The sequence below is a fragment of the Homarus americanus genome, unplaced genomic scaffold, assembly GCF_018991925.1.
Source record: "Homarus americanus isolate GMGI-L3 unplaced genomic scaffold, GMGI_Hamer_2.0 scaffold46130, whole genome shotgun sequence".
NCBI lineage: Eukaryota > Metazoa > Arthropoda > Malacostraca > Decapoda > Nephropidae > Homarus > Homarus americanus.
In genome coordinates this window covers 270,001-287,895 of record NW_024735711.1, presented here as the reverse complement: position 1 = coordinate 287,895, position 17,895 = coordinate 270,001, and the positions used below count along the sequence as shown (strand labels likewise).

Here is a 17,895-nt window from a genome sequence, read left to right as displayed (position 1 = left end):
AAAAATCACATCATAAGACCAAACAAACATAAAAGTGTTAAGAAGATATTAATGTTATATAGTAATTATTATGCTCTGGGGATCTATGAGGTTTGCTTTGAAGGTTATTTTTCACCGGGTGTTGGCCACACTGGGTTGGCCGGTTGTAAACAAATGACCCTTGATTTAATGTGTTTCGAATGTTAATATTATTACATTCTGTTTTACCTCATTACTGTTACCGAATCATGATTATTGTGCCCGTTTGGCTCTCAACTGCAGAGTGATACTTAATAATAATTGAAAAGGATTTGTATACAGTTTAGCAGCTTCTATTGTGACGAGGCGGAGCACCGTCATTGTCGGTGCCTTGTGCTGAACGCTACTTGTTCCCTGATCATCCTAATCAATTATTCCTCTCAGAACCTCACATCCCGGCTACATGTACCAGACACTGTTAACCTGTAGAGCAACGGCCTTAAAGTTGATTTAACGTAAGGTTGCTGTAGATGTTTAGAAGGCGTAGAAATACAATATTATGGTGTTCAAAGTTCAAATTCCGGACCTATATTTATGTGGAAACGACTCCAGATGAACCTAACCTAACCTAACCGAACGTAACCTAACCTAACCTAACCTAACCTAACCTTACCTAACCTAACCGAACGTAACCTAACCTAACCTAAACTGACCTAACCTCACCTAACCTAACCTAACCAAACCTAACCTAACCTAACCTAACCTAACCTAACCTAACCTAACCTCACCTAACCTAACCTAACCTAACCTAACCGAACCCTAACCTAACCTAACCTTACCTAACCTACCCTAACCTGACCTGACCTAACCTAACCCAACCTAACCGAACCTAACCTAACCTAACTCCAACCGAACGTAACCCAACTACCGAACCCTAACCTAACCTAACCCTAACCTAACTATCCTAACCTAACCGAACCTACGTTATTATATAAACGAAGAATATTTTTATTGAAAAGTTTCATGTTCCTCGTTAACCCGCGCACCTCTTATAAAATATTACCAGGTTTATTTTAAGCTTTTGGTAATCGATTATCCTGTACATAAACATACAAAACTGATAGTCCCATGACATTCGCGTTTACATTACTGATACAGGCAATAGCTGCTTGTAAAGGCATTCTGTAAGTAGATGTTCAGGTCGTTGGAGAGGGTAGTGCTCAATAGACAGCTGGTATGAAGGGGTAGATCTTCGTCGGTCGGTCTGTCGGTCTGTCGGTCGGTCGGTCGGTCGGTTGTGTCGTCGGTTTGTCGGTCTGTCGGTCGGTCGGTCGGTCTGTCGGTCTACATATATATGCACCTATAATCAAGTTATATATTACCTCCTTTATAAGCCACACCTGTAATAATCAACTGATAACACCTGCAGTCATTACACACACTCCTATAACGTCACCAATGACAATTAATTTATTCACCCTGACTACCTAACGACCAAGTTGACGACCAAACGAGGTAGTTAAGGAGATGATTATCTTAATTAATGTATTCACCTGAATTGCATCGTAAGTGTGGTGTTTTGTTAGGCTCTTATTGCCACAAGAGAGAAGGTGCACGTCTAATGACCACCAGGTGTTGTGTGTACAGGTAAGGTAATCAATAAGACGAATACATCTAATTAACGAGGTCCTTACCGTAATCAAGTCCTTTTCCACCTCATTAGTACAATCCAGAGTGATGTTATTGTGTCATATTTCAACACCGTAAATTTGTGTAAGTTACCGTGTTTATAATCTCTTGGACGGTCGGACGAGATGACGCACGTTGGTAAAGTCTGCATTCCTATGTCATCATCCCTGCAGCGACAGTGAACTCTTAATAGGACTTTTACATTCTTATCTGTTATGATATGAGACACCTGCTGTTATTATTATTATTATTATTATTATTATTATTATTATTATTATTATTATTATTATTATTTTTATTGTTATTAATGTTATTATTATTGTTATTGTTATTGTTGTTATTATTATTATTGTTATTATTATTATTATGTTATTATAACAAGTGAAAACTCGGATAGAAGATATAGGAAGAATAATTAGTTGTAGGGTTGTAAAGTGAGGAAGATTGGTAGGGTGGCCGATTAGTTATTTAACCGTTACTATGTTGTTGAGGGAAATCTTCTAAACACCACTTCTAAGTAAAGCTATTTATTAGTTAACTCAATGGCATGGGCACATTAATAGCTCATTATATTGACGTTACTAGACAATAACTCTCGGACATAAACATGAAATGGATACACTTCCCACCGTAAGTAACTCACCCTATGGATCACTGATAATGACTCACGTGCTGCTGGACTATCCTGTGGGAGATTGCTAGCTGGGGACGGAAGTTTCCCTCCAGACCTCGACTAGTGACGAGCGTGATTCCATCTTCCTCTGAGTAGTTTCTCTCTCTGTCTGTCTCGTGGAAGGAGCTGAAGGCCCCTTATATTGGCGATGTCTGGCCGGCAGATGTCGTCACTAATTAACGCTGATCTAGGTGTGTCGAGACAGCTGTGTTTGATCAGGTACGCGGTCATGAAGCTTATCCTGGTACGCTGGTCGGTAATACTTCCTTATTATTACCACCCGTGTGTGTCTGACCAGGTGCAGTTTCTTGAGTCAAAACGGTCATGATCGCTTGGCGTTGAGAATTATGGTTCCCTTTGGGTCAGATCTCACCTTAATTACTGTAGGGTGTGTCAACTTACCTGGGTGAATACGTGTTTCTTTACTCACTGTGATATGTGCTGTTCTTCTCTGATAAACAATCATTACGTTATTGTTATTATTATTATTATTGTTGTTGTTATTTATTATTATTATTATCATTATTATAATTATTATTGTTATTATTGATGTTATTGTTATTATCATCGTTGTTAGTGCAGGTGAGGTGAAAAGTTGAACAGGTGTGAAAATTCTGACCTTTTACCTGAACCACCACCTATCACAGCTCCCTCCTCCCCTACACTACCTCAACCTCACCACCTCCCTTCCGCTACCAACACCCCTTTCCCTCACATCCCGCAAAACACAACCACCACCACCACCCTCCCACACCACCACCAACACCCCTCTGCACCACCACCACCTCCTCCCTCCCACACACCACCATCGCCACCTCCCACACCACCACCACCACCACCCCTCCCACACCACCACCACCACCACCCCCTCCCACACCACCACCCCTCCCACACTACCACCACCAACACCTCCCTCCCACACCACCACCACCCCACACCACCACCGCCACCCCTCCCACACCACCACCACCACCCTCCTCCCACACCACCACCACCCCCACACCACCACCGCCACCCCTCCCACACACCACCACCGCCACCCCTCCCACACCACCACCACCCTCCTACACCACCACCGCCACCTCCCTCCCACACCACCACCACCACCACCCCACACCACCATCGCACCCCTCCCACACCACCATCGCCACCCCCTCCCACACCACCACCACCACCACCTCCTCCCACACCACCACCACCACCACCCCACACCACCACCCACCACCCCACCCACACCACCACCCCTCCCACACCACCACCCCTCCCACACCACCACCCTCCCACACCACCACCCCTCCCACACCACCACCCCTCCCACACCACCACCCCTCCCACACCACCACCCCTCCCACACCACCACCACCACCCTCCTCCCACACCCACCACCACCACCCCCTCCCACACCACCACCACCACCCCTCCCACACCACCACCACACCCCACCCCACACCACCACCACCACCACCACCACCACCCCTCCCACACCACCACCACCACCACCCCTCCCACACCACCACCACCACCCTCCCACACCACCACCACCCCTCCCACACCCCACCTCACCACCTCCCTCCCACACCACCACACCACCACCTCCCTCCCCACACACCACCCCACCACCTCCTCCCTCCCACACCACCACCACCACCCCTCCCACACCACCTCCCCTCCCACACCACCACCACCACCACCACCCCTCCCACACCATCACCCCCTCCCACACCACCACCCCTCCCACACCACCACACCACCACCCCTCTCACACCACCACCACCACCCCTCCCACACCACCACCACCACCCTCCCACACCACCACCACCACCCCCTCCCACACCACCACCACCACCCTCCCACACCCACCACCACCCCACCCACACCCACCACCACCACCACCACCACCCCTCCCACACCACCACCACCACCCACCCCTCCCACACCACCACCCACCACCCCCCTCCCAACACCACCACCCACCCCTCCCACACCACCTCACCACCTCCCTCCCACACCACCACCACCTCCCTCCCACACCACCACCACCACCCCCTCCCACACCCACCTCCCTCCCACACCACCACCCACCACCTCCCTCCCACACCACCACCACCACCACCCCTCTCACACCACCCACTCACCCCTCCCACACCACCGCCACCACCTCTCCCACACCACCACACCACCACCACCCTCCCACACCACCACCACCACCACCCCTCCCACACCACCATCGCACCCCTCCCACACCACCGCCACCACCTCTCCTCCCACCACCACCACCACCACCCCCACACCACCACCACCACCACCCTCCCACCACCACCACCACCACCCCTCCCACACCACCACCACCACTCCTCCCACACCACCACCACACCACCACCCTCCCACACCACCACCACCACCTCTCCCACACCACCACCCCTCCCACACCTCACCACACCACCTCCTCCCACACCACACACCACCACCACCACCTCACCACCAACACACCACCACCACTCCCTCCACACCACCACCCTCCCACTCACCACCACCTCCTTCCCACCACCACCACCACCACCCATCTCATGTCAGTAAGAGAGAGAGAAGCACCAGCTGTGACTCACCTCTGCAAGACTCGGCTCTCACATAACAGGAAGACCCACGACTGTTGGTGGTGGTGGTGGTGGTGCGGTGTTGATGGTGGTGGTGGTGGTGGTGGTGGTGTTACTGTGGTGGTGGTGATGTTACTGTGGTGGTGGTGGTGTTACTGGTGGTGGTGGTGTTACTGTGGTGGTGGTGGTGGTGTTACTGTGGTGGTGGTGGTGATGTTACTGTGGTGGTGGTGGTGGTGTTACTGTGGTGGTGGTGGTGGTGTTACTGTGGTGGTGGTGTTACTGTGATGGCAGTGGTGTTACTGTGGTGGTGGTGGTGTTACTGTGGTGGTGGTGGTGTTACTGTGGTGGTGGTGGTGAGACTAGTGGTTTTGGTGGCGGTAGTAATTATAATGTTTATGATGCTGATGATAGGCTGGTAATTGTGGTTGTTGTGCTGGTGATAGACAGGTGATTGTGGTAATTGTACTGGTGGTGGACGAGTGATTGTGGCGGTTGGCATGTGATTGTGGTAGTTGTACTGGTGGTGGGCGAATGATTGTGATAGTTGTACTGGTGGTGGACAGGTGATTGTGGTAGTTGTGCTAATGGTGGTGATTGTGGTAGTGTTGGTCGTTTATTCCAACACTACCATTAACCACCACTACCACCACCACCACCTCCTCCTGTTGGTGGTGGTGGTGGAGAGTCCGTGTCACGTTCCCACGCCCAGGAAACTTTATACACCCGCGAGGAGTATTTTTGTTTACACTGGTCTCATTAGTCTTTCCTCTCCTTCATATTGATATTCTTCACGTATTCGCTGAAGTCATTTATAATTTATTTGTATGTTTTGTTTCAGAATCGAAGTATGTTTATATTATTTATACAAGGAAAAAAAAAGAATTCCGTGTTTTATTTTAATTTGTAGGACTAATAAAGACTTTCTTCTTAGATATTATTACTGTACTTACGTGGCTTTTCAAATGTACAGGGTGTTTATAAAGTCCCTTGATGTTTTGAGTATTTGCATTGTTTTCCCCCTCACATATGTGTACGTATTTCATCACTTTCTTTACCGAATTGTATTTTTCACTACGTCTAGTGTCTATGTGTTTCATCTTGTGTGTTTTAGGCTACAGTAGACATGATGAAATATACAGTTATGTGCAGAAAATAATGGAATTCATACTGGAATCTTGGTGATCTCTGTAACAAAACATCAAGGAACTTTATAAACTGTTCTGAAGATTTCTCTCTCTCTCTCTCTCTCTCTCTCTCTCTCTCTCTCTCTCTCTCTCTAACATATGTGAGATAGAGGGAGATTAGATGTGTGTAAGACTATGTATGTGTATGTTAAAGAGAGAGAGAGAGAGAGAGAGACAGAGAGGAAGGGGTCATGTATGTATAGTGTTAAGTGATGGCACAAAGGATTCCCATACTCCTTTAGGTACAGTTCCGTTCTTAAGTTGGTGGTACACTGGCGGTGAAGGGTGCATAGCCTGTTGTACCCTTCCTGGACGACAGGTCACTGCGCCAACCCTCCTACCACCACACACAATGGAACTGGCAACGGGGCAGTTTGAGTCGAACGAATACTGACCAAAAAAAGATTGGAAGGATATTAATGTGAATATCTGCCAATGTTACTGCTGATGAATGATGAAGATGTGTTAATATCTTGTTGACTAGAGCAGAAATCTAAGCCGACCTGACATGGCCTCATCTTCCCTAAACTGATCTGACCTCATCTTCCCTAACCTTATCTGACCTCATCTCCCCAAAATGATCTGACCTCATCTCCCCAAAATGATCTGACCTCATCTCCCCAAACTGATCTGACCTCATCTCCCCTTACCTGGCCTCGTCTCCCCTCCTCTCACCTGACCTTATCGCCTCTCACCTGACCTGACCTCATCTCCCCTAACCTAACCTCATCTCCCCTCATCTGGCCTGACCTCATCTCCCTTCACCTGTCCTGACCTAATCTGACCCCATATCCCCTCCCCTCACCTGACCCCATCTCACTCTCCTTACACTCACAGCATCTCACCTCTTACCTCCCACAAACAACTGGCTGTCTGTGAGTTTGCTACACAGAAAAATACAGACAGACAGACAGACAGACAGACAGACAGACAGACAGACAGACAGACAGTATGACTCTACAAACAGATTGTGTAGCAGTTAGCAATGTCTTTGAAAGGTAGAAAACACCACATAATGGTATTAAGCAGGCGGCCAATGTCTTTAAGAAGTAAACATAAGTACATGTCTATAAGCAAAAGGGCAAATACCACCTGCTTAAGCGCCGTCCACGCAAATAAGACAACGGGTGATCTTCCACCTGAGGACTTCATATATCCGAGAGGAAGAAAGAGTTGAGCCACTTAACTGTTGCTGCGTTTGGTTGCCTGGCCATCACACACACACACACACACACACACACACACACACACACACACACACACACACACACACACACACACACACACACACACACATCTACCTTTGAACATCTGTCTTATCGCCTTAATGAAAAACAAAACTTGGAATTCGTCTTAAAATATAGTCAGTGGCACCATGAAGACAGTGCCACACAGCGTAAGAATGCCAAGGGCGTGTATGAATACTAATACTGTTAATTAATCGGGAATTTTGGAAATCTTAAACTAACACACTGATATTTACAAGGTGATCGAAAAATACCTGTGCACCTATAATGATTAACAAGGTAAATAGATATAGTGTTTATAGATACAGGTGCACAGGAACTTTTTGATCATACTGTATTTCCTCTGTGTTTGTTATCGTAAGGGGTGAAGGAAGGGGTGGGTTGAAGGAGGGGAAGGAGGGGTGCAGGAGGGGTGCAGGAGGGTGCAGGAGGCATGGATAGATTGAAAGGAGAGTGAGTTAGTGAAGCTAAGCTTTTGAGAGATAGTACAAAGTAAGGAGTAAGTGAAGCAGGTTTTGAGAGATAGTGCTGGCCAGCAAGTAAGGGAGTAAGTGAAGCAGGTTTTGAGAGATAGTAAGCAAAAGTAAGGGAGTAAGTGAAGCAGGTTTTTTGAGGAGATAGTAAGCGAGAAAGTAAGTAAGGGAGTTAGTGAAGCAGGTTTTGAGAGATAGTAAGCAAAGTAAGGGAGAAAGTGAAGCAGGTTTTAAGAGATAGTAAGCAAAGTAAGGGAGTTAGTGAAGCAGGTTTTGAGAGATAGTAAGCAAAGTAAGGGAGTTAGTGAAGCAGGTTTTGAGAGATAGTAAGCAAAGTAAGGGAGTAAGTGAAGCAGGTTTTAAGCAAATATGACCCCGAGTGTTGTGGGGCTTCTCTGGTGGGGTGAAGTTCAACTAGGAGGTGGAGGAGTCAGTCAGTGTGGCGGACGTGGAGTCAGTCAGTGTGGCGGACGTGACTCTCGCGTTACACCTGTTATACCTGGTTGAGAGACGCCGACCCTCTCCTCATCACCGTGACAAAAATAACACCACAAGGATTATAATTACGTCATAGTGGTGTTAAAGACTCAATTAGTGTTATTAATGGATATTGTTATAATGATACCAGGAGAATGTGAGCAGTGATGAGGTTTTATCCTTGGTGTGACACAGACAAGAACGACGTGAGGTACAGAAAGGTAAAGAAATGATGTTGGCAGAGAGGGATTTGTTCCAGTCTATGGTCTGAGTGAGTTATAGACTGGTTTATTCATTTCTACAGACTGGAGGACAAATAGACTGACTTAATCTCTTGAGTGTGGCATAGAAACACACACACACACACACACACACACACACACACACGTCAACCATCATGTTTCTGGAAAGACTACGAATAAATCCAGTTTATTTTGTGCCCTTTCTTCTGTTTTACTTCATCTATTTAGTTATTTATTTATTCTACGGCCTCTCACTGCTGTGGAAAAAACAACGATCGTAAAGAAAATAAATAAATTAGTCGTACAGAAGGAATTAAGTTACTCTAATTCCTCTTTTAAATAGTTATACCTTAAAAAATAGAAGAAAACTGAAATAAACCCGAGTGTAGCTGGAAAAAAAAAACCAAAACCTCAACCAAATCAAATTAAATTCATTAAAAAGATACACAAGTGAAACCAAATAAAATAAAAGAAAATAGAAACACGAAAGAAAAAAAAATAACAAAACGAATCAATATACCGAAGAAAAAAATATTGAAAAACAAACTATTAAAAAAAAAAAATCTTGGTGTATTTGACGTCGTCGCCTCTGAGTTGACAAGTGGCAATTTTCTCTTTGTAAACAAGACGTCATTAAGATATTGTAATTGACACAAAGATAAATAAGTAAGAAGTAAGTAATATCGGTGTTTCTTTCAGGTGATTTGTACCAGAGAGAGAGAGAGAGAGAGAGAGAGAGAGAGAGAGTAAATATAATTAAGATACAAGTAGCATGAAGCCGTACGCTGTTGAGGTGTGTCCATGTAGCTAAAGGTCTCTAACTACGGCAGGTGTGTGTGTGTGTGTGTGTGTATGTGTGTGTGTGTGTGTGTGTGTGTGTGTGTGTGCGTGCGTGTGCGTGTGAAAAAACAGCTGAATATGGACGTAAATATGTAAACAAAATAACAAACAAATACTTACTTACTTACCAGAGAAATACAACAACAGCTATTCAGTCATCCACGGTTTTTGCACCACACCTGTAACGTGTGTCAGTCTGTGTTCATGTGATGGAGGATGTAGGTCAAATGGGCCCCAGTGCTAATGGGCCCCAGTGCTAATGGGCCCCAGTGCCACAGGGCCCAGTGCCAATGTGGGCCCCAGTGCCAATAGGCCCCAGTACACACAGGGCCCCAGTGCTAATAGGCCCCAGTGTTACTAGGCCCAGTCCTAATAGGGCCCCAGTGCTATTAGACCCCAGTGCTAATGGGCCCCAGTGCTATTAGGCCCCAGTGCATTAATAGGCCCCAGTGCTAATAGGCTCCCAGTGTGTTAATAGGGCCCTAGTCCTATTAGGGCCCCAAAAGCATAGGGCCCCAGTGCTAATAGGCCCCAGTGCTATTAGGTCCCAGTGCCATTAGGGCCCCAGTGCTAATAGGTCCCAGTGCTATAGGCCCCAGCTATTAGGTCCCAGTGCTAATAGGCCCCAGTGCTAATAGGCACCAAAAGCACAGGGCCCCAGTGCTAATAGGCCCCAGTGTTAATAGGCCCCAGTGCTTATAGGCGCTAATATTAATAGGCCCCAGTGCTAATAGGCCCCAGTGTTAATAGGCCCCAGTGCTAATAGGCCCCAGTGCTAATAGGCCCCAGTGTTAATAGGCCCCAGTGCTTATAGGCGCTAATATTAATAGGTCCCAGTGCTAATATTTCCCAGTGTTAATAGCCCTTTTCTTAACAGGCCCTATTTCTAATACTCCCCAGTGATATTAAGCCAATTCCTACTATGCCCACCTTCATGGGTCCATTATTAATAGGCCTCATTCCTAATTGGCCACGATGCTAATAGGCCCCAGTCTTGTCACTCACGAAACTAATTTTATCATTAGGATTGGCGCCCATTGGTCTTGAACCCAATCCTAATGGTTAGGTTAGGTTAGGTTAGGTTTAGGTTAGGTTAGGTTTAGGTTAGGTTAGGTTTAGGTTATGTTAGGTTAGGTTAGGTTAGGTTTAGGTTATGTTAGGTTTAGGTTAGGTTAGGTTAGGTTAGGTTGGGGATGTACTGGGACAGGATCCAATTAGGACTGAGACGCCCTTGACCTGTTACTACGCCTCTCATGCCGCACCCTTGTCTACCCCTTCTACAGGAGCCGACTTACGTGAGTGGTGAGAGTGTGGACGAGCCGGAGGAGGAGACCATCAGCCTGAGTGAGGAGGACGCCAAGGTGTGCTACGAGGAATACCTCACACCTAGAGAACGAGGCGCGAGACTCACCTGTACCCCACCTGCCATCTTCATCTCCACGCCCGCGGAGACCGAGATAGTCATGGCCATGGATTCCTCGAGATACCGCACCGGGAGGAGGGCGTCTGAGGTGTACAACGTCGCTTTTGACGATGAAATGCCCGAGGACACAAGCTTCGAGGGCTACATGGTGCGATACAGAGAACAGATGAGTGCGGAGGAGATTGAGGACAGCGGCTGGACTACTGTAGAGGAAGTCGCTCTGAAGATAGAACGTGACATTGCTGACGAGATTTATCTGGAGGAGGTGAAGAAGTCGTGTGTGAAACAGAAAATGAGTCCTCGTAAGGCGGCGGTCCCCGCTTCCCCAAAGCGCACACCGAAAAAATCATTAGCAAAAGCTGCAATAGAGTCACCGTTTAAAAAATCCCCAAAGAATTCCCCGAAGAATTCACCCAGAAACTCTCCGCTGGTGACGAAGAAACTCCTGCCGGAGATCGTGGAGTCGTCAGTGCAGCAGTACCGCCCCGTGTACCAGACGGAACTGGGTAACACCAACCTGGTGCCTAAACCTTACAGCCCGAATTACTCAGTAAACACGACGACTATTCGGTCCGTCAAGGTTCCTGTTGCTTGCCCACGAACTTTTTTCCATGGGCCAGAGATCACCAGCAGGGAGGAGGAAACTTCTATGGCGAAGGAATCAAAGGACACGAGAGGTAAAGTAAAGAAGACACAGAAGAACGTCCGGGAACCGCAGGAAGACGGAGTCAGAGATGAGATAAAAAGTCCATCGAGTTCTTCAATGAGGAACTTAGGAGACTCAGTGAACCCTGAAGAAATAGATGTTTCTAAAAGTGGAGACCAAGAGAATAAACCCAAGTTGTCAAGTGAGAAGGAGAGGCCGGCCTCAACACCCAACTCACCAACTGGTTCCAACACCAACCAGGAAAACACCAAGTTAACAAGTCCTGATGACATGATAGTGACGCGTGTGACGACATTCACGACTTCAGATGTTACCAACTCCTCCCAAGAGCCACAAGTCCAGCCGAAGCAACTCTCTTTTGACCTGGACCCTGATGAGAGGGTGGCGCTAAGTTCACTCGAAGCTGCGGTGATGGACGATACAAAACCATCACCGTTGCGGTACAGTTGTTCGAATCGACCATTTAATTCCTTCGATGAACTGGAGGCGATGACGGACGAACCACCTGACCAACTGGACGACGCCAAAACAAACAACACAAAAGGAAGCAAATCGTCAAGTGTTAGTGAGATCATTAAGGACCAAGACGAGGTGGACTGTGCTGATGCTCTGACTGCCCTGGACGACACACTGGAAGACGGGCTGAACGACGACTTCCTGCCAGCGTACATGGAGAGTGATGGAGGGCACATGGCAGACTCAGCCGTCAGCGTCAACACCCTCAGTCGAGATTCACTTGGCGGGTTCCTCAACGATGACATACACAGCCTAAGAAGCTTTGTTGCACAGAAGAATTTAGACGAAGAGAGTCCACCGCGGGAGCTTAAGAAGAAAGAAGAAAGTGTTGAGTTTATGTTTGAAGAAGTTGATGATCATCCCATTAAAGTCGCGCCAGAAAAAGTCGTCGAGGAGAAGAAGAGGAGCAAGATGTCTCCCAACTTCGGTAAGTTTACACAGAAAGTATCAGACAAAAACAACGAAAACGAAGAGAAGACGAAGGCCAGTCTTTTCAACCCACGGAACATCTTGTCGTTTGGAACAAAAGATAAGAACAAAACTAAACCAAAGACTGCCGAGACTGACACCCCGAAGAACGAGGGCTGGTCATCAGAGGCCATCGAGGATTACCTCCTGAAGAACACTCAGGAGGAGTCAGTGAGGCTGGGGCTCCTGAACGAGGAAGACGTCATGATACACAGAGCCAAGAGTGATGGAAATCTCAAAGTCCCCGACAGAAGGAAGATCCCGGAGGTGAGGGTGAGTGACGAGCTGATTCCCACGACCCCAGGATCAGCCAGCAGGAAGAGACAGGCGCCCAACCCCCCGGGACGAAAATCACCATCGTGGAGGCCTCAGGACATCGAGAACTACCTGCTGGAGCATAATATGAACGAGAACCTCCGCTTGGGGCTTCTCTCCCAGGAAGACATCGAGATTTACGAGTGGAAGAGGGCGACAGGTGAGTTGTGGAAGTAAAGGGAGAGTAGTAGTAGTAGTAGTAGTAGTAGTAGTAGTAGTAGTAGCAGTTCAGTATTTGCATATCACTCTCACCACTAAACACTATCCACATCTCTCCTGATTCTCCATTTTCCTTTGTATTATTTCCTCTCTCTTATCACCCACTTTGTATTTATTTATGTTCTGCTTGACCTCATCCTCCACACCACTCAACAAATAAGATACCCTTCCCTTTATCACACTTCAAATTTCACCCTCTCTCTCTCTCTCTCTCTCTCTCTCTCTCTCATTTGCATACCATTATTCTTTCTTTATCATTCCTTTGTTTGTCTCCCCCTCTCCTGCGGTGTAATTCCATGTACAGGAAGGAGAAATTATTACAGTCACTCAAAAAACAACAATGGTCTTCAATGTTGGTCTGTGCGTAGTGGACGTTGGGTGAGGCCGCATATAGTTGCTTTTAATTCACCAGGGTAATGAATATCACCATAATGGCTGACGATATTATCTCAAACTCTTGTGAGATGCACAGTTATAATCCCTAAATTAGTTGAGTAATTCCAGCTAGACTTAATGCTTTGGTAAACACACCATAATTAGACCTAACCTAACCTAACCTAATTGAACCTAACCTAACCTAACCAAACCTAACCTAACCTAACCTAACCAAACCTAACCTAACCTAACCTAACCTAACCTAACCTAACCTAACCTAACTTTAGCAGTTGATGCCTTTGATAATAAGTGCCAGTTAATGCTCCCTATCAGTGCCATATCTCTCCTGTAGTGACCTGTAACCTGACCTCCTGGTACCTGGTGGACGGCTTCCTGGTAGAGCTCGGGCAGGTGACTCCTCAACGCTGATCACCTGTTGATGTAGGTAATCATAGTGAGTATTAATGAGTATTGGTATCTTGTTATTGATGAGGTGACCATTTATCTTGTCTTTGTGTGATAGTAGAGGAGGTAAGTATAGATATTTTTTTTTAATTTAATAGGAAAAAACTTTATATTTTATTTATAGTTATTTTATTAATGTTAAGAGTTGATGATAAAATAACTGGAGTTTTTAGTGAATGTTGAGGAAATTATACCAATCGTTTGATAAATAATTTGATTAAATTCAACAATATACTCCTTTAAAAGATAATATAAGTGAATCAAACGACCATTTACTGACAAGAGAACAACTGTATCAGATTAAATGTTTTATATATAGAGTACAGGAGTGCGGTGGTCGAGTAGACACAGCGCTCGCCTAATGTTCCCTGGGTCGGTGGTTCGATCCCCGGCTCTCCCAGTTCACCCAGCTGTAAATGGGGAAGTGAAGGCGGTCGAGTGCAGTACCGGCCATGCTGCCTCCTTGTGTACCGAAGGCTTAGTAAACAGTGCGCTGTACCCACACTGTACCTAACGGGCAGTCATGGCTATGGGACCCACTGTCACTTTTACACTCATTATAGACTAGTATATATGTGTTACACTACGCATTAAGCTGCCGTTTCTGTGCAAATCATTATGGGTAAATATTCCCCTTCATCCCTCACAAGATGAAAACAATCAATCATGCATTAAATAAGTTACAGTTAAGTTTAAGTTTGAGAAGAAAGAAACAGCAGCTAATCCCATCTCTAACCCTGTCGTAGTTCGCCCCGAGCCCTTAGTAAGCCTCAGACGGCCCTGTCCTCCCCCTCCTGTAGGTATGTCCCCCATCTGCGACACCAGCTGGACGCGAGAGACCCTTAGGAAGAACAAGGTGATCAGAAGCTCCACCTCTTCCTCCCTCTCCGGGTCTGTACCTCCCTCACCTGACGTAGAGAGAGAGTCATCTCCTACCAAGAGTGTAGAGGGAAGGAAGACCTGTTCTGAGAGAGACATCGATGTGCCTCCTCCTCCTACTTCCCGTCTTCCTCCTCCTAAACGCCGTGAGTTGACTTTGTGTTTTGTGATTGATTGACGGAAGAAAATAATACAAAAGTAAAATATATTCTTCCTTATCTTTAAATAGTTAGTAAATAAAACACGTTTCTTCCTTTAACTTGATCAAAATAACAAAAAAATAAATTGGTAACTAATTTATCTAGATGTTTACAATAGTGTTGATGTTGTTGATGTTGGGAAAATGTGTCATTACCTTAATTAGTTTACCTTTATGCTGCTTACTGTGGAGAATACAGGTGTTTTTCTTTTACTTAATATATGAGTAATTTCTCTTTGTCTTACTTTGATCTCTTGAGTACTATGAATTAATCCCTTGAGTACGATGAGTTAATCCCTTGAATACGATGAGTTAATCCCTGAGTACTAGGAGTTAATCCCTTGAGTACTATGAGTTAATCCTTTTAGTGCTCTGAGTTGATCCCTTGAGTACGATGAGTTGATCCCTTGAGTACGATGAGTTAATCCCTTAAGTACTATGACTTAACCCTTTTAGTACGATTGTATTGTACTCGGTGGCTTGTCATTGTACTCAAGGCATTAACTAATCGTACTCAAAGGATTAAACTCCAACCATCCAAATAAACATATTGGAGTGAGTGACGTGTTGAGTGAGTGACGTGTTGAGTGACGTGACGTGTTGAGTGACGTGACGTGTTGAGTGAGTGACGTGTTGAGTGTGTGACATGACGACGTGTTTCCTGCACCATCTTCAACATCTCAAGCTAACTCACTCACTCACTCACTCACTCTTTCTCTCCCTCCCTTCTGCAGGTGGTAAAGCCCCCCAGCCTCCTCCCCCAGCCGCCTCCGCCATCTCCTCCTCCAGGAACGCCCCTGTCACCTCCACGCCCACCTCCTCCAGACGGACCGCCGGACACCTCGCCTTCAGAGGATTTAAACTCGGTCAGGTATACATCTTAAGATTGTTAATACCTTGATAACTACGCCGGTGCTGGCAGAAGAGTGAGCGAAAATGCGTCTGGCTTTACTGTCAAAGGGTCATTTTGAATTCTATACCAAGTGGGGAGATTGTCAGACGCTGCTTATTGCCTCCACTGGCGTTAATGTTGTCAGTGCTCAGTGATTCGCTCCTGTTAAAATAAAACATATCCTTAGTAAATAAACAGTCGTCTTAGTTAGTTTAGACTCCTCATTCTCTATTTAATTTGAATACTTCTTCACTTTGCTTTTACAGTTAGAATCACTCAAGCAAGGAACCATTTTCATAATCTGAGGGTTGGCGACCACGGCCCTCCACCCAAAAAAATTTTCAGTGACTTTACTAATTCTCACAGACTTGGCAACTCACCAGAACTCTGCCTTTAGGTGTATTTGTAACTCTTTCCCGTAGCGCCGAATTCTGAATCTTGTACTGTAATCATTTTTTATTCCTTTTCTTCTTCCAGCGTGTGAGTAAAGGTGTTGGAGACGGCATTTCGAGACTCGGTCAAGCCGTCGGCAGTGGTGGTAGAGGAGCCGCTGGTGAAAATAAGCCGGAAGGAGTGGTTGAAACTCAGCCGGAGGTCACCAGGTCCAGAAAACTCGACTTAGAGAGGATCGGTGTTAAGCTGTCCGGGCTGACTAGTGAGTTAAGGAGTTGAGTTTGTCTTGTGGGCAGGTTCAGGTGTGTGTGTGTGACCTGACCTGAGTAATCCGTTAGTGTTGACTAACAAACCTAACCTTGCACAATTTGACCTAGCTTTTCCTAACTAACCAGACCAGACCTAATCTAGCTTTTCCTAACCTAACCCAACCTACCTAACACAATTTAACCTAGCTGACCAGACCTAACCTAGCTTTTCCTAACCTAACCCAACCTACCTAACACAATTTAACCTAGCTGACCAGACCTAACCTAACCTAGCTTTTCCTAACCTAACCCAACCTACCTAACACAATTTAACCTAGCTGACCAGACCTAACCTAGCTTTTCCTGAGCTAACTTAATCTAACCTAACCTAAACTAACCCAATCTGACATAATGTGATAGGTATATTTTGTGTACATTTTGTCCATCTATGTGTCGAAGATTACAAAAAGGAATATGATATTGTAAAGCATTCTATCTTATATTTGTATTTTGTAATTTATGGTGTGAAGCTTGATATATACTGTGATAGAAATAATAAGCTGATGTCTTAAGCTTTTTTCTTCATTCCTACAGCTACATGTTACAGTTTCAGACACTCTCCTTCATTCCTACAGCTTCATATTACAGTTTCAGACACTCTCCTTCAGTCCTACAGCTACATGTTACAGTTTCAGACACTTTCCTTCATTCCTACAGCTTCATATTACAGTTTTAGACACTCTCCTTCATTCCTACAGCTTCATATTAGAGTTTCAGACACTTTCTTCATTCCTACAGCTACATGTTACAGTTTCAGACACTCTCCTTCATTCCTACAGCTTCATATTACAGTTTCAGATACTCATTCATTCCTACAGCATACTGAAGCCTCAAACACAACCCTCTCTCCCTAAACACAGGTCGAGACGCAGCTACCCCAGCAGGAGCAGCATCAGAAGTGGGACCAGGAGGCACAAGTTCTCTCAGTGTAACGCCGGTCACTGACGATGATAGAACCATCACCAGGTCCTGGGGTGAGGAAGGTGTCGGGGCCTCCTGCAGAAGGGAGATGCCCTACCGGAAACTCGCCAAACTCCTGGGCAAGGTGGGTCATTCAGTGATCATCATATGTTCCTGATAGTGTTATCATTCAGATACTCAGATAATATTCGTAATCCTAAGAGTACTCAGGTGATGTTTGTGTTGTCTCCAGGAGCCCGCTTCCCCACCGCCACAGACAGACTTGCCAGCCCACGCGCTCTTCCTACGAGAGGCTCCCCGAGGCAAGGTAAGTCAGGCTTCGTTTTCTGTCGTGAGGAATTTCTTGCCCATTTTCTGTGTACAACTTTCTTATGGATAACTTCGCTGGCTGGGAGCGTGTTTTTCATGGTTCACAGGAAGATGCACGGTAAGGTAAGGTCTTTATGTACTTGAAGGATTTATGGTGATTGTGGTA

At 46.0% G+C, this 17,895-nt stretch overlaps 2 protein-coding genes across 2 annotated transcripts in view; both read left to right on the top strand.

The window, feature by feature from the left end:
- Positions 1–10,633: 10,633 nt before the first annotated feature.
- LOC121871612 (ataxin-2 homolog) lies at positions 10,634–14,718 on the top strand. The gene is made up of 3 exons (XM_042374026.1): positions 10,634–12,929; positions 13,716–13,817; positions 14,629–14,718. Exons 1-2 carry the CDS (start codon positions 10,634–10,636, stop codon positions 13,790–13,792), a joined length of 2,373 nt encoding a protein of 790 aa, XP_042229960.1. The 3' UTR covers positions 13,793–13,817; positions 14,629–14,718.
- The window catches only part of LOC121871610, a 34,411-nt gene continuing 30,962 nt past the window's right edge, over positions 14,447–17,895 (top strand). Inside the window, exons 1-5 of the mRNA XM_042374025.1 lie at positions 14,447–14,450; positions 15,641–15,777; positions 16,276–16,453; positions 17,360–17,544; positions 17,653–17,727. Coding sequence (XP_042229959.1) covers positions 14,447–14,450; positions 15,641–15,777; positions 16,276–16,453; positions 17,360–17,544; positions 17,653–17,727 — 579 coding nt within the window. The remainder of the gene's footprint in view (positions 14,451–15,640; positions 15,778–16,275; positions 16,454–17,359; positions 17,545–17,652; positions 17,728–17,895) is intronic.